At 39.4% G+C, this 26,599-nt stretch overlaps 1 protein-coding gene across 10 annotated transcripts; it reads right to left on the reverse strand.

Annotated features, from left to right (window-relative positions):
* Positions 1 to 808: 808 nt before the first annotated feature.
* Positions 809 to 26,599, reverse strand: LOC141509644 (cell adhesion molecule CEACAM3-like). Of its 10 annotated transcripts, none has more exons than XR_012474676.1 (7): positions 26,349 to 26,599; positions 25,239 to 25,595; positions 14,928 to 20,709; positions 10,429 to 10,537; positions 8,249 to 8,310; positions 6,902 to 7,269; positions 809 to 1,286 (listed from the first exon to the last, which is right to left on the reverse strand). XR_012474676.1 is itself a non-coding variant. In XM_074219334.1 (3 exons), exons 1-3 carry the CDS (start codon positions 26,410 to 26,412, stop codon positions 20,696 to 20,698), a joined length of 435 nt encoding a protein of 144 aa, XP_074075435.1. In that variant the 5' UTR covers positions 26,413 to 26,599; the 3' UTR covers positions 11,930 to 20,695. The 10 variants fall into 10 exon arrangements, 1 of the variants encoding a protein (XP_074075435.1); XR_012474679.1 differs by lacking the exon at positions 809 to 1,286 and having other exon boundaries at positions 3,723 to 7,269; positions 14,928 to 16,368; positions 20,573 to 20,709; XR_012474680.1 differs by lacking the exon at positions 809 to 1,286 and having other exon boundaries at positions 3,723 to 7,269; positions 14,928 to 14,990; positions 16,249 to 20,709.

Genomic DNA, 26,599 nt, shown 5'->3' on the forward strand with positions numbered 1-26,599 from the left:
CCAAACAACCAAACAACAGATTTCATCTCAAACCTGTAAACTGGGAAAGATAATAAAAGAGAAGTTAATTTTGGAGGAGCTTTTGGAAAATAAGCACACTGATGCTTTCTTGGTGTAGCTATGAATTGGTGAAACATTTTGGAAAGCAATTTGGAATTATGCACAGAAAAAGTGGTTAAAATGTCCATACCATTTGATTTAGAGATTCCATTATCAAATTTATATCCTAAGGAGGTCATTGATAAGAATAAAATTCCTGCCTACCAAAATACTTCCAGTAGCATTTTTTTTGTGTAAATAAAGTTGATGGGAGAATGATATCCCAATGTCATACATAATCTTAATGGAATATGACTGTCTTGTAAGAAATGATGAGTATATGGTGACTACAGAGAAGTGTGGGCAGATCCACATAAGCTGATGTAGAATGAAGTTCAGAAGAGTCAAGAAAATAATCTATGCAAGGACTACAAAAATGTAAATGCAAAGAATAACCATGAAATGCCAAGAAATAAAAACTGAATGATAAAAATTATAAAGATCAATCAAAACCAAAAGGAAGAGAGTTGAGGCCACCTTTGAAGTATCCCTTTGCAGAAGTGACAGTACCCAGATGCTGCACATTTTCAAATTTTTTTGGCTATATCTATCACATTTTGTCAAAATCTTTACTTTTGCCATTTTTTGTTTTTAAAAATGCTATTTGTAATATGGAACTTTCTAAGAGCGTGTATGTGTGGTGGGAAGAAACTATATAGAAAAGTGTAAAGAAACTATACAGAGACTTTGTAAAGAAACAAAAGATCAATAAAAACATTACTATTATTATTTTTATTATAATCATTTTTATTAACGTTAGGAAGGTTATGGAATCAATAGGGTCCTCTTCTTTTTTGTTGCTCAAATTTTCCTTCTCTTGAAGACTTCTCCTCCAGCCATGTGTCCTCCTCCTCATAGAAAAATATCCCCTCAAGTGACCATTACCCTTCTTTCTTCCCTGTGTCTCTCTTTGGGGAGGGGAAGTGTTGGGGTGATCATTTCTCTAGTTTCTCTCCCCTGTCTTAAGTAGAATTTTGGTCATGTCCTTGCTGTGCTCAAAATTTTTCACTTTTTCTCTAGTTTCTCCTTCCCTCCCTCCTGGTCCAGACTCCATATCCATTTTCCCGAGTTGACCCAGAATCAACCAGAATTTTGAGTTGAGACTTAGGCCCTGACCAGGACAGGCTCTCCAACTGGCTCCTGAGATTACAACACTTCTTTTTGCCTCAGCCTCCTATCTCTGGATCCTGCACAGAGGAAGCCAAAATGAATTTACTTCAATCAATCAATCATTCAGTAATTAAGGACCTACTATGATCTAGGCACTATACCTAACTTCCAGATGAGTTCAATTTAATACATTTCAAGCCATTTCCATCTGAATTATCCACTCTATGTGAAATATGGCACTAGTCTTTGGAGATTCAAAGCTAAATGACATATACCTTTTTCTCATGAGACTTGTAATCTAATAGAGAGATAAGTCTATAAATGAGTATGAGACAATTAGAGTGAGATGAATACCAAAACCAGGTCATAAGCTAAGAAAAATGTGAAGAAGGATAAATCATGCTCACACTCTTACCTGGGGGTTCATGAAAAGATTTCACTTGATAGAGTATTTAAGGGAGAAATCTTAAGAAACTGAGATTGGTGGGAGAAGGGGGGGGAAAGTCTGGAAGAGAGTGAGCAAAATCTCAGAGACAGAGATGGGAGAGGATAGGGCATTGTCATGAATGAAATTAAGGTGAATGGCACAAAATTCTGAGCACATTCAATTTATTGTTAAGGCTACCAATTACCAATTAAAGGGGTCTTTTAATTCCTCAGTCAGTCAGAAGACCACAAGGAAACCATACAGTTTTAGGAATTATAAAAAGACATGAAATAGGAAATATCACAGTTGAAAAATGATATGATTGGTTACCAAGTCTGAAGTATTAAAGTTGACAAAAGCAATATGATTGACTGGACATTTGGGGATAGCAACAGCCCTTCCATCTTGCTGTAAGGAAAGGTTGTTTGATAAAGTTCATCAGCTTCTTAGTTGAACAGAGACAACAGATTTCTTAGTTCTTACATGCATTCTATAAGATTTGTTGGCAATACAATATCTTCCTTAATTGTTCATGGGTATGGAAGGCCATATAGAAATAATGTATTTCTTTGAGATAAAGGAATTTTAAGGGACAACTGCATTTTAAACCAACTTGTAGGAAAACCCGATTTCTGGTCTCATGAACTTCTGAATTTAATTCAGAGACAAAGAAACACAATCCATGGTGTTAGAGAAAAGGATCAATTACAGAATGGCATGAGATATAGAGAATCCATATTTGATTTTTCTGAACATGGAGAAAAAATCAGTGTAACAACCTCTTATAAGATTGGATAGTCACAAACCCTTGGGATTTGTAGTTCTTCACAGTTTGAGAAGGGAAAAAAATCTAATGTCAGGAAGTGGGCAAACATTTTCTTGCAGGAGGGTGGGGCAGGGGGACTGTTGGGATTCTCAAGGAGAACCAGGAGAGGAGAAAGGGGAGGGAGAGATCGTTCCTTGGCAGTAATGATACATGGACAGTAGCTAGTGCTGAATAATATCTGCCCTTCTTCAAGACCATGAGAGATGATAACCTCCATCTAAAGGGACATGATGGTAAGTAAGTGTGTGACTGCATTTTTTTTTAATTACTGGGCTATGCACCAGGAACATGGGTACTGAGAGAGACAAGCCAACTAAGAGGGATGAGCAGTCTTTACTCCACCTCTTTCTATGTACACTTAATAATGTGTATATTTTATTCTGCCAAAGAATACATATGTTGAATTTAATGATATTTTTCATAAGCACCTGGGGTCAACTCCATCCTTGTACTGCCTGTGTCTTATGGTGCTTCTGGTTATGTTATAAGTACATAATGGGGGTTGAGAGAGAGAGAGAGAGAGAGAGAGAGAGAGAGAGAGAGAGAGAGAGCGAGAGCATTTTCCTGTCTATTGTCAAAAAATTTCACTCTCTAGACAGAGGCATAAAAATGTCATTTCATAATTACCCTTATAAGTATGACTATGAATGCATGCCTTATTTTTATAAACATGCCATATTGATATGAGCCAATGTTTACATAGACATTTACAATAAAGTTCACATTTCTTTCTGAGGCAAAAAAAAATTTGTCCTTTTGTTTGTGGAAGGCCAAACCCAAGCACCCTGTTGGTTCAGGTGTGATGTTCGGATGAAATGAGGCACTTGAAAGGCATTGAACAGTGACAAAAGAAAGTTTGCTTAGATCTAATAGGGGAAGGATACAATGGTATTTTGTTTCTAGCTGAACCTACCTCATCTCTCAAAAATAATAATTAAGAAAATACATAATATAAATTTAATATAATATAGAATACTTTAAGATACAATATAATACAATACAATATAATGTATTAATATACTATGATATAATATTATATATTCTAACAATAATATATTATGCCATATTAAACTATAAATTTAGCTATATCTTTGTTATATTAATATTATTGCCATAGAATATTTTAAAATAATGTTGACACATAATATTAATACTGATGATAATGATAATGATCACAATCATAATGCTTGATAGAAAATGATACTTGATAACTTGAAAAAAGTGAATTTGTACTGCATCAAAGAGTACAAAATGCAAATCAATATACAAATCCACAATGAATTATCTGTAGCTAAAGGAACAGTAATTTCTCCTACAATAATTTCTCATAATCTATTTTGAGGCTAGGGTGACTGAATTTTCTTTTGACCTATGGATCTTTCTATAGTTCTTTCTAAATGGGCTAGCTCCTTATTAGTCTCTTAACACTCATCGGGGGTTGGGGCGACAAGATGATTGATGTGTTAGACAGAAGATCTGCCTCATAATTGAAGACTCCTCTCTTGTCTGAACTAGGATTGCCCACAGTACTGGGCAATATTGTTGAATTTCTCCATGTGCCTAAGGTGTGCTTTTTTTTTTTTTTTCAGAACTGAGGGCCATTTGCTGATCTGTTGCTCATTTTCTTCTTGGTTACCAAGAAGGTATCAAGTGTGTAGCTTGTGGGGCAGCTAGGGAATGCATTGGATAGAGTATCGGCCCTGAGTCAGGAAGACCTGAGTTCAAACCCAACTTCAGATACTTAATAATTATCTATTTGTGTAACCTTGGGCAAGTCACTCAACCCCATTGCCTTGCAAAAACATCATCAACAACAAAAGAGTTTAGCTTGTTTCACTTTTTGTAAAAGATACTTTTACTTTACCTAACTTATCTTCTTTTTTTTGGCTGAGATATTCCATGAATAATTTTTTCAATCTGGTTTTCAAGTTCCTACAATATCTTTGAATACCAAAGTTTCCCCTCAAAACTGAATTATAGTGGTTTCAGTTCTTTTTTTATAAGGTTTTTTTTTGCAAGGCAATGGGGTTAAGTGGCTTGCCCAAGGCCACACAGCTAGGTAATTATTAAGTGTCTGAGGCTGGATTTGAACCCAGGTACTCTTGACTCCAGGGCCGGTGCTCTATCCACTGTGTCACCTAGCCACCCTGGTTTCAGTTCTTGAAAACAATCTGGGCTTCCTGCTGTAACTTGGTTCATTCTGATTCCATGAGAATCAAGAAGTGCTTTTCTTCTTAGATAAGCTGGACATTTTTGAGATCATCTAACTCATATTTGCAACAGAAAACAACCTGACCTCATTCTGATGGAGTATTTGTCTATGAAATGGTCTTGATCTAATGATGAGGTGATTCTTTCTGATTTGGAGCATGATTATTGTCCTTATCTTTATCATTCAGTAATGATTCATTAAAATTTAGTTTCTCACATTCCAATTTTGCTTTCCTTTTCTGACTGCTCAATCTTTTGAAAACCAAAGCTTAGGAGTTATGATGTTTCTTTGCTGCCAGAGAACCCTTAATACATATTTGTTGACTGACATTAGTTCAAAGCAAGATTAAAATTCAATAAGCTTAACTAAAACAAACAAAAATATTGACAAATTTTTAAAAATTACATGGTTAAATTTCCCCCATGCACACAAGGGGGCATTCTCTCACAGATTCTTTCAACACTGATGGGGGGGGGGGAGGGAACATACATGACCAGGAGTTTATGTGGGAGATCTTTGAGTCCCAACTGCCTTGCTCCTACTACCTCAAGCACAGTCCAGGATCACCTATGGGACTCTAGAAGTGTGTATATCTGGGAGAGGAAACAGTTCCCTGATCCATTAATCTAGAAGACTTAGATGGGATGTCTTGTTTGAACAGCATCTTTGAATACAGGAACTTTGGAGTCATGTGTTGCAGTATCATTAAGGAGAAATTTATGATTTGTCCCTCTATCTTCTTCCTTCTTCTCTGTGAGGCTTAGCCTGGGTCCCTGTATATCCCCTGATCTCCAGGGAAACTATGCTCAATGGTGTAAATTCTGGGACTTTCTGGTTGTCTTCACTTTTGTTATTCTTGTGACTATTCTATAAATTGGACTCCTTGTTCTGTTCCCTTCACTCTGCATCACATAATAAAATTACCTCCACATCTTTCATAATATCAAAATGTCTTCTGGTAAAATAAAATTCAATGATATTTGTCCATCACCATTTATTAATTCATATCCCTCTGAATGAGGTTGCTTCCAATTCTTTGTTACTACAAAAAATACTGCTATGAATTTCATCTTCTTATGGCTTCTTTCTTTTTGTCTTTGACCTCTTTGGGATATCTGCTTGATAGTAGAGCACGTCAACTCACACTCCTATTCATTATTTAATGTTCTCCCAAAACAGTCGTAACCATCCTTTCTCAGAAATTAAGCTGAAGGACTTCTAGCTGTTTCTCATGAGTTCCTATCATTTCATTCCCCATTTGCAAGAAAGGCAATTATTAATAACACATGCATTTATTGGGAAGAAGTAGTAAAAATGATTGGTACCAAACATGGATTGAAAACACAAAAAATTCTGGTGTGTTCTATAAATGTATCTGAAAATGAGTTGGTAGTGAGCTATATATCTGAGGATAACTTGCTAAGGGTCCCACCCAGCTCCTGACCCTGGAAATTCTTTTTTCCTTCTGTTAAGTTTTCAATGAGTAGTGTTCACCTTGAGTTCTAAGAGTCAATGTCATTAATTGTCTTTGTTAGCATTTCTTTCTTTCATGAACAGTTATTGCTTTTGTCTTTCAGTGAATGACTTTCTCCATCTACTTTTTGGGTTTCTATTGCCTTTAGCCACTTCTGTGTCTGATGGACAGACACTGATGATTTGGTCCATCCTTGAGATCATATTATCTAGAATCAGTGATTCCTGGTTTTAAGGAAGTTCAGGTCCAAGTCTAGGTCCAAGAAGTCCAAGACCATGGAGTCTATGGCACTTAGGACAATGGAGATTTGATGGATCATCTACATCTGAGTTCAGGAGGAATAAATGGAGAAATTTTAAAGGAACATTTTCATGAATAAAAGATCTAAAGATTCATGAAGATATTGAGAACACTGAAACACTTGAAGAGCAACAGAGTACGTAATCAAACTCATTCCACAGGTGTCTCGGTTTCTAACCACCTCAGACACACACATCCCTGACGGCTTTCACTCCTCTCAGTCTCATTTGGGGCATCTGACTGCTCTTACACCCCTTCAAGCCTTTCCTCTCCTCAAATCCAGCTTCTCTCTCTCTCTCTCTCTCTCTCTCTCTCTCTCTCTCTCTCTCTCTCTCTCTCTCCCCCCCCCCCTTCTCCTGGTTAGTTTTTCCCATTGACTCAGATGTTTCCATTTTCTCCTCTGAGAGATGCTTTTGAACTGTCTTTAATAAAGGGAAATGGAAGGGTTCTCACAGCATCTCTAGGGGCTTCCTCTTCTTCCTCAGGGGCTTCCTCTTCTTCCTCAGCCTTGAGAGTTCTCCCCAGGAATGATCTTGTCATAAATATTCACTTTGGTGATGTCCAATGCCTGGACATAGAGAGAAGAGATGTCACCATTGTTCCAGAATAGAGAATAGGCTTAAAAGGCTTTTACCCTCTCCAAACTCTGTCTACACTTCACTCCATCCTGACCTTGCTCCTGTTCCCTGTGCCATCAGCAAGATTATCCACAAACTGCATTTTGATCTCCTCCTTGGTTCCTGAGTGAGCCCTGGCCTCTCACATACCTGATAGGCATTTTCAGTTTGGACTTCAGGAGAAGTAGAAGAGGATCCCAGACTCTGTGGAGGCAAAAACAACAGCAATTAAAACATCCCAACTAGGGGTGGCTAGGTGGCGTAGTGGATAAAGCACCGGCCCTGGAGTCAGGAGTACCTGGGTTCAAATCCAGTCTCAGACACTTAATAATGACCTAGCTGTGTGGCCTTGGGCAAGACACTTAACCCCATTTGCCTTGCAAAAACCTAAAAAAAAACCCAACCCCCCCCCAAACCCCACATCCCAACTAATTGCTTTCCAGACTTGGAATATAATACAGGATAGTGAATGCTTGACCTAAAAGGAAAGTTATGACCTGGCAAATCAGAAGGGGTGTTTGAGATCTTATAATGAAGGATCCCCTGATTTAGAAGAGACCTCAGTGTGACCGACACTCTAAGAATAATTTCTGTGAATAAGGGGCGTCTAGTCTTTCTTGGAGACTCAGTATGGAGGAGCCTATCATATTCTAGGTAACCTACTCCACCTGCATCCAAGTTTCTCTAGTACCTACTGTGTCTCATAAATCCTGGAAAGACGTCTGTTTTTCCTGCATGGAAATTCACTTATAAAAATAACTGTCTGTCCCTAATGATGTTTGACTCAGCAACTGCCCAGCACCTAAAGGCTTTAGCTATGAGTTGCTTCCTTTCTGGAATACTCATCATCAAGTGTCCTGATTGATACACATGAGAAATTCTCCAAGACTTTACCGTTTCACTCCTAGGTCTCCCAACCTTGGCATCTTGCCCCAACCTTTCTCTCCTCCTTTACTGTTCTGGAGTTATAATCAAATCAATTCTGGCTTGTTGTGGACAATGAACAATTATATATATATATATATATATATATATATATATATATATATATGTATATACATTTATATGGATTGAAGAATCCTTCACTTAAACAATCTCAAGATCTGTCCAAGATTTTCCTTCCCATTCCCTGATAGACATATCAATGTTCTGGAACTGATTGAAGTAGACATTCTTTCCCTACCTGTGCTGACAGAGCTGAGCCTTTTAGGAAAGCAGTGTTTTCATATTGAGTGGTGCCTTCACCTGGAGGGAGAGAAATTGAGATGGAATATTTCCTTAGTGTATCCTGAGCCTGAATTCCACAAGGGACTGATTCTTCTTCCTTCCCACCCCTTCTCATTCAGCCAGCAGATGATGAGGACACAGGAGAATTCCTGCCTCCCTATCTCACCCCCAGGGAGTTACTTAGTAAGCATTCATTTAGTGCCTATTTTGTGGCAGGCAGTCTGTTAAACAATGAACATTCAAAGAAAAACAGAAGACAATCCTTATATTCATGATTACAGTCTAAAAAATGAGCCACTGTGCAAGCTGTGTACAAACAAACTTTATACAGTTCAAATTGGAGAGATAATTAACAGAAGGAAGGTATTTATATTAAGGAGAATCAGAAAATATTTCTTTCAGAAGGTGGTTTATTAGATGTATCTCAAAGAAAGTGAAGAAATCAGGAAGTGAAAAGAATGAGTACAACCTTCCAGTACAACCTGAGAAAATTTCCAGTGAAAAAATTCAAAATCCTCTTCAATCTGAGTCTCTGGGATCTGATAGTCTAATATTTCACATATGGGATGTGCACTTAGATTTGTTAAGACTTCAAGGTTTTTGGTTATAAGAGTGTCATACAGATGGATTCTTATTCTAGATGGGGTCCTATTTTATCTCCTCCCCTTATCTTTCAATTTATCTTGACTGAGGGAAGAGAGAAATTCCCAGAGACTATAAGCTCAGTGAACTCAAGAAATGTGTCATTTTGATCAGAATACATTTTTTTGGTAACTCAACAATTCTAGGAGGTGACCAGAGGTGACAATGATGGTACCACTGTGATGACAACTCTGGAAGATTTCTTTTTGAAGCTGTTTGTTTCTCTAAATTTGGAAAGGGTCACCTTCAGAACATTGGTTATTTGATGAATTCTTTGACAATGGCAGCCCATGATGAAGGTAACATAGCACACAATGACTAATCTTGTGCTTAAAAGGCAGTTTGCTTTTGGACAGCGACTTCAAAGTACAGATATCGAGATAGAAGGAACTACAGGGGCCAGTGGCTACTTCAGCTTGTTCTCCCTCCCTCTCCCTCTCTCTCTCTCTCTCTCTGTATACGTATACAAAAATTGTGAAATATGAATATTTATCTTGATTACATAAAGGAAGTGAGTAGAGTAGGAAACAAAGAGAATGGAGAGTGTTTAGAGTTGCCATCCTAATGCCCTGTATAAATCACAACATAGGTCTTAGTCCTCTAAATATTAGGCTTTGAGCTTGTCTAAAAAGTGTATTTGTTTATAAATACTGTTGAAAATAAATCAAATGGAAGACCCTCTTTAGAGTTGACTGGGTATGGGCCTTCATGTCCTACCTATGATAGAAAACCAAAGGGAGTTGGCTCTCATTAGAAGGCTAACTCCTTGGTTCTCCTTGAAATAAAGAAAGGAGACTGTGGTTGCAGTCATATCTCCCTAGGCCAAGATTCAGTTCTGGTTTTATTGGATGGTACTTTAATTTACCACGTCTGGGTGCTGAATGGTTTTTCTCTGACAGGTAGTGTTTGCTAGCCCTTAAGAAAGAACAAGACCGTTGGGGACTGACATTCAGAAGCAAAATTAAAGATTTCCTCCAGCTTGTCCACTGGAGCAGATTCAAGGTTTGTCTTTCGATATTCCTGGTTGTCATGCCTTATCCCCTTATCCCCTAAAACCTCCATTCTTCTCCTATTCAACTTGTCTTTGCAGTCTGGACCTGACTCAGTGGCCTTTTTCTTCATTTAGTTTCTTATTATGTTGTGAGTAGTAACCTTTTCCCTTTTATCTCTGCAATTTTTCCTTTCTTCTCTTTTCTACCTTCTTGGACCTTAGTGCCTTTGTTCTAAGATCTAAAAAGAATGGTTAGATCTGGTCTCCACAACACTGTGAAATGAGCATCTATTTCAAAGTGGCAATCAAGTATGAGGTGTGGGATTGAATGAAAGCCTAGGGGAGATAATACCCAATGGAAATAATGTTGAAAAGTTGGAGTTTGGGAAAGGGAGGTAGAGCAAGTCCAAAAGAGGGTAAAGGGTTCAGAAGACTATGTTGATATCTCTTCTCCCTTTAAAGTCAGACAAAAACAGAGGAAACCAAAGGAAACATTATTTTACCTTCTAGTCCTTCTGAAGATCAGGAAACAGATGATGCCCCCAATGAGAATCACTCCAGTTAGGACTCCAATCACAACTCCCCTCCAGTTGGGGAAATCATTTATTTTTGCTGTGGGCCAAGAAAAGGAAAAGAACCATGAGTGTTTTGGAGTGGTTTCCAAGATCAACAGGCTAGGTCTTGTACATAATGCCTGACATGCTATAAATACTTAGAGGTTTGTTGTTCAATGATGCAGTCTTGGTCTTTGTTTCTCAGGACCTCAGAATATCCTTGGCAAGAACAAAGAGGAGGGTGTATGGTGAACATTTAGAAACAGCTGAGTTTTTGACAAGCTCATACAATTCTACATATCCAATTTCTGATCTCATGATTTAATCCACACATTATGCCCACTGTCCTTTGCTATTTATGTTGATGGCATCATCCACCAATTAGTCACTCAGGTTCATCCTGGAAAGCATCTTTGATTTCTCTCTTTCAAACCTCACATCTAACCCATTTCTTTTCTATTCTCCTTAATGTCTTGGTTGTTTATATTGATTCTACTTGGACAGTATCCCTCCTCTCAACTTCAATTCCAGATCCCCTCATCTCTTCTCAATTATGGTATTAGTTTTCTGACCAGTGTTCCTGCCTAGAATCTAATACTTCTTTAATTTAGCTCTATATCCCTATCCAAATGTAATATTCTGGAAAATCCTCCTGATGATGCGACTTTTCTTCTCAAAAAACATTTAAGGGCAATGCACAGAAATAGAAAAAGTTTTGAGTGTGGAATCTGAAGACCTAGATAAGAATTCTGGCTTATCACTTGCTCAATGAGAGCCAAGTTCTTTCACTTCCCTCAACATCATTCTTTCAAATTATAAAATAATTCCATATGGGATTGTTGATCTATCTGTACCACTCATTCCAGATCTAAATTCTGTGAGTTTACTTTGTGTCCCTCTTCACTATACTGGTCACATTCATGCTCTCATCATTTACCATCTGAATTTTTTTCAGTGATCTCCTTTTAGACTTTCCTGATTCTAGTCTTTTCTTCAATCTGTGTCCTTTATCTTTACAATTCGTTGTCTTTACAATCTTTACAATACATCTTTACAATAAATTGTCATCGATGATAATGATTATCATCTGCTAGAGTATGGACTCAGTTTTGCTCATGGAAATGGGATCACTTACTCTGGAGAACAGGAGAGATGACTGAACAGTTCTTGATAATACAATTCTTTAGAATTAAGTTATAATGTAGTTGATAATTTTCAATCTTTTCTCTCAAGATTTTTTATTAAATATATTTTATTGTATCATGATCAGTTTAAGTTGTAGTTAACATTTATCCTTTTTCTATTTATTTTGACATTTTTATGCCTTAATGCATGATTAATTTTTATAAAAGTGCCACACACAGGTGATATATATATATATATATATATATATACATACATACATATATACATATACATACATGTATATACATATACTATTAGTTTTTCCTTTAAGAGTTTAGATTTAGATATTATGTGCTGTGGTACAAATTTATTGTTATATGGGTACAATAATCCAGTGTCTCTGGTACATTTCAATATAGCTTGTCTTAGATCATGATTACTAATGTATTTTCTTCTTTTCTTCTTCTTCTTCTTCTTCTTCTTCTTCTTCTTCTTCTTCTTCTTCTTCCTCTTCTTCTCCTTCTTCTCCTTCTTTCTTCCATAGTTTTAGAACTTTGATTTATTATTTCTTGTTATCTATTTAGTTCATTCCAATTTCTCAGGGAATCTGTTACTTGGGTAACTTTTGCCCCTTGTGCACCAATTCGTCATTTTTCCTTTTAAGTCTTTTTTCCATATTTAAGAGAGAGAAGATCAAGTACTGGATGTGGATTCAATAAGGCTTGAGTTTAAATACAGCCTCAGATGGAGTGTTCCTGGAAAAGTTAATTAACCTCTGTTTGCTGCAATTTGTCATTTGTAAAATGGGGATATTAATACCTTTGACCTTCAAGAATTCTTCTGAGGATTGAATGAAACAATACTTTTAAAATGCTTTGTAAACCTTAAAGGTCTATGTGCTCCAAAATGCTAACCATTTGTAAGGTAATTTTAAACTCTTAGAAACTAAAGTTTTATTTCTTCTAGAAATCTAGTTGACACCATGTCCAAGCTATATTTTCAAATTTGAAATTTTGTTAGTAGATAATTTGGAGCAACTTTCCCCCAAGGGTTTCTATTTTGAGTATTCCAATCTCAATAACATTTAAAAAAAATTTAGTATTTTTAATTTTTTCAATTTTCTAGTCTTACTTTTCTAACTGGCACTTTGTTATTAGACTCAGTCTCTGTACACATCTGGAAGGATTATCTGGGCCTTATTTAGTCTTGGTTTGTAATTCTCTTATTTTTTGCAGCTGCTTTCTCTGGGTATTCAATGTGATGGTTCTTTAAGGAAATGAGGAGTGGCTCAGGATGCTAACTTTCAGGGTTTCCAAGGCAATCTTATTTAAAGTGTATTCTGATTGCTATTCTCCTTGTCTCAGTTGAGGAAGCTCTTGCATTAGGTTGTCTTAGCAACATCACTGCAGAAGTCCCTATTGGTGTTCCAGTAGATGGCTGCTACCCATAGGTAGGTCCTGTCAACTAGTTAAAACATTGTTGGTGTGGAATAATAGTCTTCCCCTTATTCTGAGCTCTCTACCCTGGTTACTCAGCTGCAGACTCCAAACTCTGATAGAGGATGAAATTCCAATTTCTTATTCACTTTAAACTTGCTCTGGTTCTTGCTCTGTTTTCAGACCACAAAGCAGGCTATTGATCTCTCTTGTTGCCTCTTTTCCAGGGTCAGGCTTATCTCTGATGAATACCTGACCACTCCCCACCCCCAGTACATCACCTAGGACCCTCATTTAGCCTCTAGTCTTCCTGTCACCTTCCTGGTTAGTTTAAGGGCCCAGACTTTGGTGTTTGTAATTATGATAAACTGGACAGGAAAAATGTCTCCCTAGGTTTTTTCCCCTTGGTCTTTTGCAAGATCTTTGTTAGAAACATTGTGATGGAGAACTGGATCAGAGATCTTCTTTCTTTTACTTTTCTCTATATCTCAATAACAGAACTTTCTATAAAAGCATTTGTATAATGACTTCTGTCCACTGGCTTTAGATTGGAGCTGAGGAATTCAGGGATGAAAAGGAACTTTTGATTCTACCTATCAGAAATGCAGTCAACATGTGATGATAGTCACATTAAGCAAAGTTCTGACCTTGAATGTCAGATTGAAACTTTCTTACTGATGAATGACATACCAAGCAGATTTGTGGGATCATCTCTTCTTCAATGTGAATTAGGCTGCAGGGACTGCCTTTTACAAGCTAAGTAACTTTAAACTTTCTTATGCTGGCATTTGAGTCTTTTCACAAGTTGTCAGCAGTCCTCTCTAACACTTCTCCTGGTTATGTAGTATCTGCTCAATCTGCATAGTTCTACATTCTGCACTCAGATAAACATCTCTGAGCATTGTCTCAGGTTATTTCTATATAGAAATAGGAAATTTTCTCCTAAAATCTATTAATTTCCTGCCTCATCCTTTAAAACAAAATAAAAGTTATGGCTGTTCTATGAAACCTTATTTGATTTTTTTTCTCACCTCCAAACTGGAATGGTCTTCCCCTATCTCTCCAGGTTTCCTACAGAACTTCATTTTGTAGCCATAATCTAAGAATGCATATCAAGTGTCCATTGATAACATGTATTTGGGGTCTGAGTGTTCTATTAATCTGTTAGGTCCCTGAAAATAGGAATGACATCATAGCTAAACTGTGTCTGGCACAGTGCTCTGCAGGTCTACACCTACATGTGTTTGCAATGACCAATGAACGTGTATTGGACATGACAGTTTCCAAGATTATTAGATGTGACAAGGAGACTTGTCTCCATTTCTACCAAGGTAAAAGTGACAGTAAATGGACTGATATTCATTACGTCTTATCACATTGCCTAGAATCAGGTTCCTTCTTTACTTGTCCTTTCCAAATTCATCATGAAAACTGCTCTTCTTAATGGTCCAGAGGACCTCCTCCTGGTATCCTACCTTTGGGCAACTCCAGAATCTTATTCTCTAAAACGAGAGAGAGACCACTTACCAACTACCTTGATTATGATATCCTTAGAGAATGATGTTTGTCAGGTCATTCTTTGTCAAACATGCATATGTTTCTGAATCTTCCCAAGATACATTTTTGATGATGAAGGTATTACTGAACAAATCAGGAATTATGGTAGCATTGACTTACCATCTATACTGGGCAGCTGGGTAAGATTCAATGAGACACCAGTAACTTTAGCTTACCTTTGATTCTGTTTTGCAAGTCAATGGGGCTAAGTGACTTGCCCAAGGCCACGCAGTTAGGTAATTATTAAGTGTCTGAGGCTGGATTTGAACTCAGGTACTCCTGACTCCAGGGACAGTGCTCTATCCACTGTGCAACCTAGCCACCCCTCACCTTTGATTTTGATTTCAGTTGCCTCTCCTTCAGGGCTCAGAGGAAACATAGTATTTAGTCCAGCTGTGTAAACAGAGAGATGAGATATGAGTCATTGTTGGGGAGAGGATTGGAGAGAAATGATATTCAGAGTCAATTACAGGATGAGGGAGTCACTTCTTTTGTGTTTGATTGGATCCCAGATTTCACAATGATAGGACCTAGCATCCTCCCTCTTCCCACTCTTTATGGAGAGGATCTAGTTATTCTCACACAAATTCATCCTTTCATTGAATGAAAGGGGCTGGTCTTTGAAGAACCATGAAATGTCATCCAATCATGTTCTGTGTTATATGTGAAGACCAAAGTGCCATTCTCTATGATGTTGATCCTTTGTTGGCTGTGATGTTAGGTTTGGTAGTTTTTCTGTAGAGAAAGTTGTGAGAGTGACTGACCTGTTGTTTCACTAGCTCATGTCTTCATGTTGATAAGTATTTCAGAAGAATGGTTTCCTTTGAATTCCTATGGATTTTATTTTCTATATTTAAAAGCATTGTTTTGAGAAGGGGTCTGACCGTCCCAGTGATATTTGGAACAAAATAATGTGACCCTTGAATGTCAGATTCAAACTTACTGACTAATGACCAAGCAGATATATGTGATCATCTCTTTTTCAATGCTAATGAGGCTTCAGGGACTCCCTTTTACTCACTAAATAACTTTTAGATCTCCTAACTTGGTATTTATGACTTTTCACAAGATGACAGTATAGTCATCTATAAATATTTCTCTTGGCCACATAATATCCCTTCAGCCTGCATCTGTATTCAGACACATACTGTCCTTTTTTCACCACTGAATATTGCCTCAGTTTATTTCTATATACAAATGGCATTTTTTCCCTTTGACCTGTTAAACTCCTTGCCCTATCCTTTGAAACAAAATGCAATTGATAGCTCTTCTATGAAACTTGACCTGATCTCTGCCCACCTCCAAATTGGAGTGGTCTTCTACCACATCTGGAGGTCTCCTACAGAAGTATATTTTGTAGCCATAGTCTAAGAATATATATCATATAATATTGTCCTTTGGTAACCTATGTTTGGGGTCAAATCTTTCTCTTTGACTGTATAGACCCTGAAAATAGGAATGGCATCATATCCAAACTGTGTCTGACTCAGTGCTCTGCAGAATATCTATACCTAAATGTGTGTCCAATGATGAATGAACTTGTATTGGACATGACAATTTCCAAGATTATTAGAGGAAACAAGGAGATTTATTTCCATTTCTACCAAGAAACAAATGGTAGTCTGATTCATTATAAGTTTGATCACCTTACCTAGAAATGGGTTCCTTCTTTACATGCCTTCTTTCAATTCACATGAAAAAGTGCTTTTCTTGATGGTCCAGAGGACCTCCTCCTGGCATCCTACTTTGGGCAACTCCAAAAACTTATTCTCTAAAACAAGAGAGAGACCACTTACCAACCACCTTGATTGTGATGTCCTTAGAGACTGATAAATTGGTTATGTCATTCTTTTGATTTTACAGTTCAGGAAACTGAGGCACACAGTGATTAAGTGACTTGTTCAGGGTCCCAGAGCTAATATGAGTCTGAGGCAAGATTTCATATCTCCTCTTTCTAAATCAAGGTTCTATACTTCCTTATCTACTGAGGTTTTTCTGAGACTCCCACCAATCATATCATTTTAATTCAGAGGTCCTAAACCTGGAATCTATGAACTTTTTTTAAAAAAGGTGTTGCTAAGTGTATTTCAGTAGAATTGTTTCCTTTGAATTCCTATGGATTTTATTTTTCTGCAGTAAAAAGCATCCTTCTGAGAAAGGGTCACTGGGCTATACCAGCCTGTCCTTCTCAGAGCTCTCTGGAAGAGAAGAATGTGAAGCAACCCTTGTTCTCATTATTCTCTGTATATTAATTACCCTCTTCATTTATATAGCTGCTCTCTAATAGTCATCTTAGTGCACACTTTATGATTCTGGGTCTTGTTTCAATTACATTGTTGTAATTGTCCTTCTTTCTCGAAGACCATGATATCAAGGAGGTGATGCCATGACATGCTTGTGAATGAGATTTGAGTGAGATGGTGCTGTGTTAAGTCACCAGCCTCACTTTCTCCTCCAGAATCATTGGGGTCCAGTGGCCAGATAGGAATCAGGAAGACTGGAAATGACCCTGGATGTGGAACTATCAGGGCTAAGTGATTTTCCAAAGGCCACACTGTTAATAAATGTAGTTTCTCTTGCCAGATTGAAACTCAACTTCTCTTGATTCCAGGGCAAGAGTTCTAAACCTAGCTTCTCCTGCTCCTAAAGCCATTGAAAAGCCCAGTTGTTTCACCTCCCTTTGGTGACTTACTTCCTTTGGTTCTCAGTTTCTCCAATTTATAAAATGAGATAGCTGAAGTAGCTGACTTTTGTTTTTGCACTAATAAAACTGGTGCTGCCAAAATTAGAAGGAAAGCAGAAAGTTAGGAAACAATCTTCACAACTAGGAGTTGTGAAGTCTCATTTCTAAAATATATAGAGAATTGCATCAAATTTGTAAGGTCACAAGTCATTCCCCAATTGATAAATGGTCAAAGGATATGAACAGACAGTTCAAATGAAGAAATTAAACCTTTATATAATCATATGAAAAAAAACACTCCAAATCATTAGGGATTAGAGAAATGCAAATTAAAAGAACAATGAAGTATCATCTCACAACTATCAGATTGGTCAAGATGAGAAAAAGGGAAAATGATCGGTGTTGGAAAGGTTGTGAGAGGATTGGGACATTGATGTATTGCTGGTGGAATTGTGAACAGATCCAACCGTTCTGGAGAGCAATATGGAACTATGCCCAAAAAGGCAATAAAAATGCTCATACCCTATGATCCAACAATTCCAATTCTAGGTCTATATTAAGAAAAACTTATAAAAATGGGAAAAGTCCTACATATTCCAAATTATTCACAGCAGCTCTTTTTGTAGTAGCAAAGAATTGGAAATTGAGGGGTTGCCCATCAGGTGGGGAATGGCCGAACAAGTTATGGTCCATGAATACCATGGAACACTATTGTTCTATAAGAAACCATAAATGGTCAGACTCTGAGAAGCATGGAATGACATATAAGATCTGATGCTGAGTGAAGGAAGTAGAACCAAGAGAACAATATACATCAACAACAACATTGTGAGATGAACAAACTTAATGGAAGCAGCTCCTCTCAGCAGTTCAGAGAGCTTGGACAACTGTATTAGATCGATTATGGACTATGTTATCCCCATCCAGGGGAAGGAAAACAAAACAAAACATACACAATTCTTCAGAATCTGATGAATAATTTATAAAAAAATTAACTCTTATGTACCTCATTCCCTTAATCCTAATTCCTCATACTGAAAATAACTAATACTAATCTGTAAATATGTTTATCAAAATATATATGCACAATGTTAACCTGACTGCTGCTGAGGGAACCTGGTGGTGGAAAGGGATGTGGGAAGGAAATTTTGTAACTTAAAAATATGCATGTGCATATGGATGAAAACAAATGAATGAATGAATGAATGAATAAAAGCAGCGAAAGAAAGAAAGAAAAGGAAAATCTGAGGCCAGAGATGATCTTTCTATGACCTTAATGCAGCATGTCAGTGTGATTGAATATACATTTGTACATGAGTCATCTGTAAACATGAGTGAGATATAATATCTCCCTAGAAACTACTGTTCACAGAGCATGTGTGGATTGCCATGGGAACTACCAGAACAGGGAACTAAGGCAGAGGTGAGATGTCAGATCAGTCACCTGATACTAAGGCCATTTTTCCCTTATCAAGTTCCTTGTCTATCACTAGGTTCTCTTGATTCCCTCTTTCTTCCTTGGTTCAACTGGGAATCCTGAAGGTTGCACTTCCTTCCCACTTCCTTCTCCTCTCTTTCCTCAAGATATCCCTTAAATAGGGGGTGGCTAGGTGGTGGCTAGGTGGTGTAGTGGATAAAGCACTGGCCCTGGAGTCAGGAGTACCTGGGTTCAAATCCGGTCTCAGACACTTAATAATGACCTAGCTGTGTGGCCTTGGGCAAGCCACTTAACCCAGTTTGCCTTGCAAAAACCTAAAAAAAAATATCCCTTAAATAGGACCTTTCCTGATGCCATCATCTATAGGATTCTTGCCAGGTCACAATCTCCTTCCATATCATTTTCTTCGTTTTCAAAAATATAGCATCTCTATTACAAGGTCATGAGAATCAAATGAAATATGATATCCAGGGACCTGTTCCCCCAACTGCAAAGCATTCCTTGTTGGAAGATCTGCCTCATTTGGAACCCTAAGTGATTTCTTTGCTGCTTATATTGCATAGAATTTTTCTTCTCCAGTTACAACCTTAACAGGAGCTGGAAACTTTAGTCTGTCCCTTCAGACAAGTTTCTTGACTTTTCCTCTAGAAAATGGAGACGATAAGGCTATCCTCGCTCTGGGCTCCCTCTCTTAGCACTGAGAGCCTCAGGATAAACAGACTTCCAGATACTGTCATGCAATGTGAAAGCTAGGCTTCTCATTCTTGGGGAGTTGGCACTTTGGATTTGAGCTCTGCTGTATCCATCTGGCTAGGGAGTGTTAGTGACTGTCCCTACCCCTAGGAATGCTCCCCCTGCCTCATGGACTCTTAAGTATCTTGGGCCAGATGAATATCAGGAATAGATTTTCTGTCACAGACACAATTGGAGGGGGTGAGGTGCCTTACAGAATACTCAGTGGCCTCTCCTAGTTTCACAGCATTACTTGAGAAAGCTGGGAGGAAGAAGGAAATTAACTCCCCAAATACTGACTTTCCCCTTCCAGCTGCCATTATCTCCCAAGAACTACAGGACTCACAACCTCTCTAAAGGAATTTATCTAGACTTTAGGGCTTGGACACTATATGAGAAAATGAGTCAGTGTCATTCCAGTATCCTTGTTGGTCCTTTTTGCCCTTAGACTTTCTGGAGTTAGTTCGGACCCTCTTAGGGGCTTTAAGTATAGCCTACCACCTTTTTGGCATTTCAGTCTTAGGATCAAAGCTAGCATTGTAGAGAATCCTTGGTTAAATGGCAGGTAGAGCTACTCTTGGTATACTACCTTGATTCTGCCTCACCTGGACCCCTAGATGTTTCCTGGAGCTAATTTCCCCTACTATGTTTCTGTTTGTCTTGTTCTGAATTTTTCCTGTTCCCTTGGGAAGGAACTTAGGAAAGAGTTCTGACCCTGTGGTTACTTGGTCCATGGGAAGGGTTGCACTTACCATACACTGCTGTTGTTATCATCAATCCTCTAGAATCAACAATTTGTACAATATAGTCATTAGTGTCACTGATGGTAAGGTTAGGGATGAGGAGGAAGTCATTAGGGAGCACATCTGTTGGTGTCTGCACTCCAGTATGAACAGTGTAGAAAAAAAAATTGAATTTATTACATCCAGTTAATCTGGCATGAATTTTACCAGGAGGGAGTGGATTCGCAATCATCAGTGGGAGCATGCAGCCAGGATCAACTGCCTACTTCATGACCCTAGTTTGAGATCTCCTCTAACTCTTGGTTTCTGGAACTCTACAGAACTGACTCTTGTGTTTTTCACCTGTAAGAAATCAGAGCCCATCCTCACTAATGATTACCCTTTTCAGCTTCCAGAGTGAGAGCAGATCCCAGTCTAGTGCAGGCCTCAGTACAGATGTGGTCCTAGAAAGCCAGGAGCAGGTCAGGGGAGCCACTTGGCAGGAGTCACTCGACTTTTCCTTTTATAAAATTAAACCTATGGATGGTAAGGTGAAAACCAAGTTAGCAGCTTTTAAGAAGATACAAAAAAATACTGATAATACATTTAATTTCTTGTTTGGATCAAATGGAAAAGGTAAATGAGAAGAAAAATGTCTTAAAAAACAGATATGACCAGATGGAAAGGGATATAGAAAAGTTCTCTGGAGTGAATAATTTCTTAAATTGGTAGAATGGAGCTAAGGGAAGCTGATGACTTTGTAACAAACCATGTAACAATATGAGAAACTAAAAGAAAATGTGAAATATCTTATTGGAAAAACAAATGACCTGGAAAACAGAACCAGGAGAGATAATTTAAAAATTATTAGACTACCTGAAAGTCATGCCCCCCAAAAAGAACCTAGACACCATATTTCATGAAATTCTCCAGGAAAAACTGCTCTGATCACCTAGAGAAGCAGAAGGTAAAGGAATTCACCAATCACCTCCTGAAAGAGATCCCAAGTCAAGTAGAAAATAGTGCAAGTAATCAGAAACATTTAAATATCATAGAGCTACAGTCAGGATAATACAATATTTAACAGCTTCTATTATTAAGAGCCTGTAGGGTTTGAAATATGATATTCTGGAAGGCAAAAGATCTTGGATTATAACCAAAAATTAACTACCCTGCAAAAGTGAACATATTCTTTTTGGAGGAAAGATGAACATTCAATGAAATAGAGGACTTTCAAACTTTCCTGATGAAACAATCAGGGCTGAATAGAAAGTTTGCTCTTCAAGTACAGACCTCAGATGAAGTATGGAGAGGGCATATGGGAAGGGCAAATTATGAGGGATTTAATGATGTTGAACCGCTTGTATTCCTGCAAAGGAAGATGATACTGACAACTCATATGAAGCTTTTCATTTATTGGGGCACTTAGATGGAGCATATATAGACAAAGCACAAGAGGGAGTTGAATTTGAAGGTATAATATATTAAAAATATGTAGTTAATGGATGAGAAAGGAATGCACTGGAAGAAACGGAAAAGAAAGGTAGACTAGAATATGTTATTTCATAGAAAATAGGCAAGTAAAAGCTTTTGCAGTGGAATGGAAAAGGGGGAAAATGAAGGAAAATGAATGAGCCTTACTCTCATTGGAAGTAACTCAAAGGGGTGGCTAGGTGGCTCAGTGGATAGAGCACTGGCCCTGGAGTCAGAAGTACCTGAGTTCAAATCTGGCCTCAGATACTTAATAATTACTTAGCTGTGTGGCCTTGGGCAAGTCACTTAACCCCATTTGCCTTGCAAAAAAAAACTAAAAAAAAAAGGAAGTAACTCAAAGATAGAATAACATACACACTCAATTGGGTTATATCCTAGAGGAAAACAGGAGAGGAAAGGGATAGGAGAAAGACAGGGGGAAGGGGTGTGTCAGTGATAGAAGAGAGGGAAGATTGTGGGAGAGGGTATTCAGATACAATACACTTTTGAGGAGGGACAAGGTGAAGAGAGGGAGGGAGGGAGGGAGGGAGGGAGGGAGGGAGAGAGAGAGAGAGAGAGAGACAGAGAGAGAGAGACAGAGAGAGAGAGACAGAGAGAGAGAATAGCATAAATGGGAGTGGGGAGGAATTGAATAGAGGGGAATACAGTCAGCAATAGTAACTATGGGGATGAATTTTGAAGCAATTTCTCTGATGGACCTATGATAAAGAATGCTGTCCTTTCCAAAGACAGAGCTGATGGTTTCTGAATACAGACTGAAGCATACATTTTTTTCTCACTTTATTTTTCTTGAGGTTTCTCTTTCTTTGGGGGAAGGAGTATTATGTTTACTTTTAAAGGATGTTTTTTGGCTACACAGTTTAATCTCTACCAAGTAACTTGCTTTCTCAATGAGAGGAGTGGGGTGGGAGGAAGGGAGAGAATATGGAATTCACAGTTTTTGAAGTAATTGAAACTTGCTCCTGCGTGTAGCTGGGGGAAAATTAAAAAAAAATCCAAGTCTAGCACTTTGCACTGGGCTACCTAATTGCCCAATTCATTTGTTAACTGATGTTAGTAGAATGAGCTAATGGAGCAGCCAAGGAGTATGAAGATTCCCATCTCCATTCTACTTGAAGGGTCTTTTCTTAGGAGCAACCAGAGAAAAAAGAAATGCTGGGAGTAGTATACCCCTATTTTAGGATGAGGCTAGGCTGAGTCATAGAGCCGAGGTGCCTCACCACCTGAGTTCACACGGTAAATGTTTGAGCTGGATTAGGAATCCAGATCTCCTGACCCCACCTTTAGAGTTCTCTCTTCTTCCTTTGGTCTCACTACTCTAGCAGAAGTTGGAAACCATGGGAACCAAGCTCCCCTTGTGTCTGGTAGCCAATTGTTTGCTGCTTCCAAGCCTGAGAAGACTCTGCAGGGGAACTGAGGGGAACACAACCAAGTTCCGTGTCTACCTATCATTGGGTAATCTTGGGCCCCTTCTTCCCAGATTCTTCAGAGAGTTCAGTGGGCTGAGCCTTCTTCTGTAGTTCCAACTGCTAGAGGGTTCTTCCTCCCCTTCATAAAGCCTCTCCCTTCTTTCCAATTGACCCTTAAATGGGATAATTCCCAGGAGACCTTTCCTGATGCCATCATCTGCTAGTTTCTTCCCTGCCTAGTGACCTTCTATTTAATTAGAGTAAGCCAAGAGGCCTGGGTGCTAGTTCTGCCTCAGATACAAACCAGCTGCTTAGTATTGGGCACATACAGTGCCTAGGAGAACTCTATATGGACATGATTTGCTGATATCTGTGGAGGTGTTGCCTCCCTTCAGAAGTGCGTTTAATCAGAAAATTGTCATTCTTGTACTCATTCCTGTTCTCACATTCATTCCATATATATGTTTCGATGTTTCCTCAAAAATATCTATGATCCTTGAAGTTAGTGACTCTTTTTTGATGGGGGGGTTCAGTTTGTTTGCCTATAGTAGATCCCTAATAAATGCCATGGAACAAAAGATGGAAGATTCCCAGATCCTTCCTCCTATTATATCCTCTGTCCGGGAGTTGAGGGATAGAAAGACAAACAGGGATGATCAGCAGGGTCCTCACCTAACACACTGGCTCCTGCTTCTGACCCTGTTGTCTTTGAATGTAGCCTGCTTCAGACAGATATGTAAGACTATTTCTAGAATGCCCATCATGAAAGTGCTGGATATTCTGAGCTGTCACCCCTCTGCAAGAGACCACACAATCTCAGAGCTAGAAACTCCCCCTGCCCCAAAAGGCCTCTGGGATTCTTGACATCTTCTCCCTTCTCCCTTCCGGACTTGATGAGGGATCCCTGGGTAGGGTCATCTGGTTTGGAGTTGAAGATTCCCAGGGCTGGGGAGGTCACTCTCTCCTGAGATAACCCTCTGTGCTAGGAAGCAGCTGGAGGGTACAGTGGACAGAATGTTAGGCATGGGAGTCAGGAAGGCCTGAATTTGAATTTTGTCCCAGCTATGGACTAGCTGTGTGACTGGCCAAATCTCTAAGTCTCTCTCAGTCTCATTTTCTTCTTGACAAAAATAGAGTACCTACATCACAGGTCTTGGTGAGAATTAAATGAAATATGATACACAGAGAGCATTTCACACACCCTCAGACACTATATGAATTGTAGCTTTATTGCCCAATTTGAAAGCTCTCCATGTTGGGAGAGCTACCCCTGTGTGGAACCCCAGATGAACTCTTTGCTCCCCATATAGAATTTAATTTGTCACCTCATTCAGCTGCATTCTCAGCAGAAGCTGGGACCCTCTATCCCTTCAGACAAACCTGGGCTTCACCTTCTTGGCCTTTCCTAAAGGTATTTTACCTCTGTGCTCCCTCTTCCAGCACTGGGAGCCTCAGGATGAACCAGGGTCCAGATCAACTGGGGCACAAGGCAGCCAGGCTTCTGGCTCTTGGGGAATGGGCATTTTGGACTGGAGCTCTACTGGTCCCAATTGGCCCATGAATATTCAAAATGGTCCCCATCCCAAAGAAGCTCCCCCTGCTTTATGGGCTCCTAAATATCTTGGGATAGGTGAACTTCAGGGACAGGTTGCCTGTCTCAGGCTTACCTAGAGGGGATCAAATGCCGTCTTTTCACTTTCATGCCATCCCTTCACTTTCACAGAATGTCCCATCTGCCTAGAGCAGGGATGAGGAACCTTTTTCTTCCCCAAGAGCCATTTAGCTATTTATCACATCATTTTCCTGCTCTATTTGGTCAGACATTTGATTCACCCCTAAAAAGCACCTACATTTATTGAATTTTGAGTCCTGTCTGCAGATCAAATGATTTCGTAGACCTTATATGGTCTGTAGCTCTGTTGTTCTTGCTCCTGATCTGGGCCTCAGAAGCTGGGAACCTCTGAGCTCTCCTGGGCTCTCTGTGACCCATAATACGGTTAGTCTGGGTTTGGGGGTTATCACCCCCTTGATCTACTCTATGTAGGGGTACATCATGTTCTGGATTCTTCCTGCATCCTGGGTGAGGAACTTAGGGTGTCCTCTCTCCCCATACAGAGGGAATTTGGGAGAAACTGTCTGGTTCAGGGGAAGGGTAGTGCTTACCATACACTGATAAATGTCCAGATGCTTGTCTTGACAGGCCCACTGAATCAACAATCTTAACTGCGTAGTTTTCAGTGTCATTGAGGGCGAGGTTGGGGATGAGCATGGAGCCATTAGAGAACACCTTCGCCCGGATATCGGCTGGGCTCTGAGTTGCAGAAGGAACATGGTAGAAATCAATCTTGTTCGGGTCCTCTAATGAATTTCTGTACCAAGTATATGTGAAAACTTGCCCTGAGAGCCCATGTATGTCCAAGATGACATCACTGCCCACTGCTCCATAGGGTGGGTTTGGCACAATGGTGATGGGAGCACCTTGAGCAGATGCTGACTGGATCCAGTAGCTGAGGATGGAGGCTGAGGGGGAAGGAAGGAGGCAGAGGTCAGCAGGGTCCCCTGCCCTCTTGAGAGTCCCAGTTCCCTAAGCTGTATTCAAGGTAAGGGTCGGGGCTGCTGAGTCTGCTCTGGGTCTGCTGGGGATTCACTGAGGTTTGTGTGAAGAGCATTCATTCAGAAGGAACCTGCCAGTGTGGAAGACCAGATACTGAAGGGATAAATGAATCAATAAAATGTTGTGGTTGAGGACAGAAATCAGATGTTAGACCTTTGGATGGAAACTTTGAGATAGCTGAGAGAAATACCCTCAACTTACAGATGAGGCAATTCAGACTCACATAACCTTACAGGCATGATCAGTATTAAATAAGAAATAGCAGAGGCACCATTTGAACCCAAATCTTCTGGCCCAAACCTAGGGAAGGAAACAACCCTGGGAGAAGCATGGTGCTCCAGGTAAACAAGCTTAGAGGGGCCCATGGTCACAGCCAGTAAACCTCAGAGCTGGGCTCCCTGCCCCATTCTCCTCTGACTGTAAAGTCTCCTTTAGCCTCTTCAGAGGCTGCTCAGCTCCAGGGCTGGATGATTCTCAGGGGATGTGGCCAGATGACCGTGAGCTGCCCCAGCTCAGGGAAGACTCCTCTTGGCTGGTCTGCACTGATTGTCTCTGGAACAGACCCCTGCGACTGCTTTCTCCTTTTGCTCTCCACCTGGGCTAAGACACCCCAAGTTTCCTCTTCTCTCCCCAAGGCCCCAGCAGAGCAGGTGTTTCACCTGTGATCAGGAGCCTCTTCCAGGGGCTGCCCCCACAGTGAGTTGCTTCTGAGGGATTCTCCATAAGTCTGTGCTGCTCACTGTATGTGACAATCTCTTTGCAGTCCCAGGAATCCTGACCTTCCCTGTACAGAGCCCAAGGACAGACTCTGGAGCTGTCCCTGCAGGTTTCCAGTCTCAGGTGGTCCCTCTTTGCAGCCCAATCCTGCCTCTGCTCTGAATTCTTCTTCCCCAGAAGACAGAGGTCTCTT

The sequence above is a fragment of the Macrotis lagotis genome, chromosome 1, assembly GCF_037893015.1.
Source record: "Macrotis lagotis isolate mMagLag1 chromosome 1, bilby.v1.9.chrom.fasta, whole genome shotgun sequence".
Classification (NCBI taxonomy): Eukaryota; Metazoa; Chordata; class Mammalia; order Peramelemorphia; family Peramelidae; genus Macrotis; species Macrotis lagotis.

Bases quoted from the DNA above. Each gene is read 5' to 3' on its own strand.
- LOC141509644 (XM_074219334.1), bottom strand. From the start codon at position 26,412: ATGGAGAATCCCTCAGAAGCAACTCACTGTGGGGGCAGCCCCTGGAAG. The intron at 25,596-26,348 runs GTGAAACACCTG...CTTCCCCCTCAG, and splicing joins GAAGAGGCTCCTGATCACAG to CCTCCATCCTCAGCTACTGG.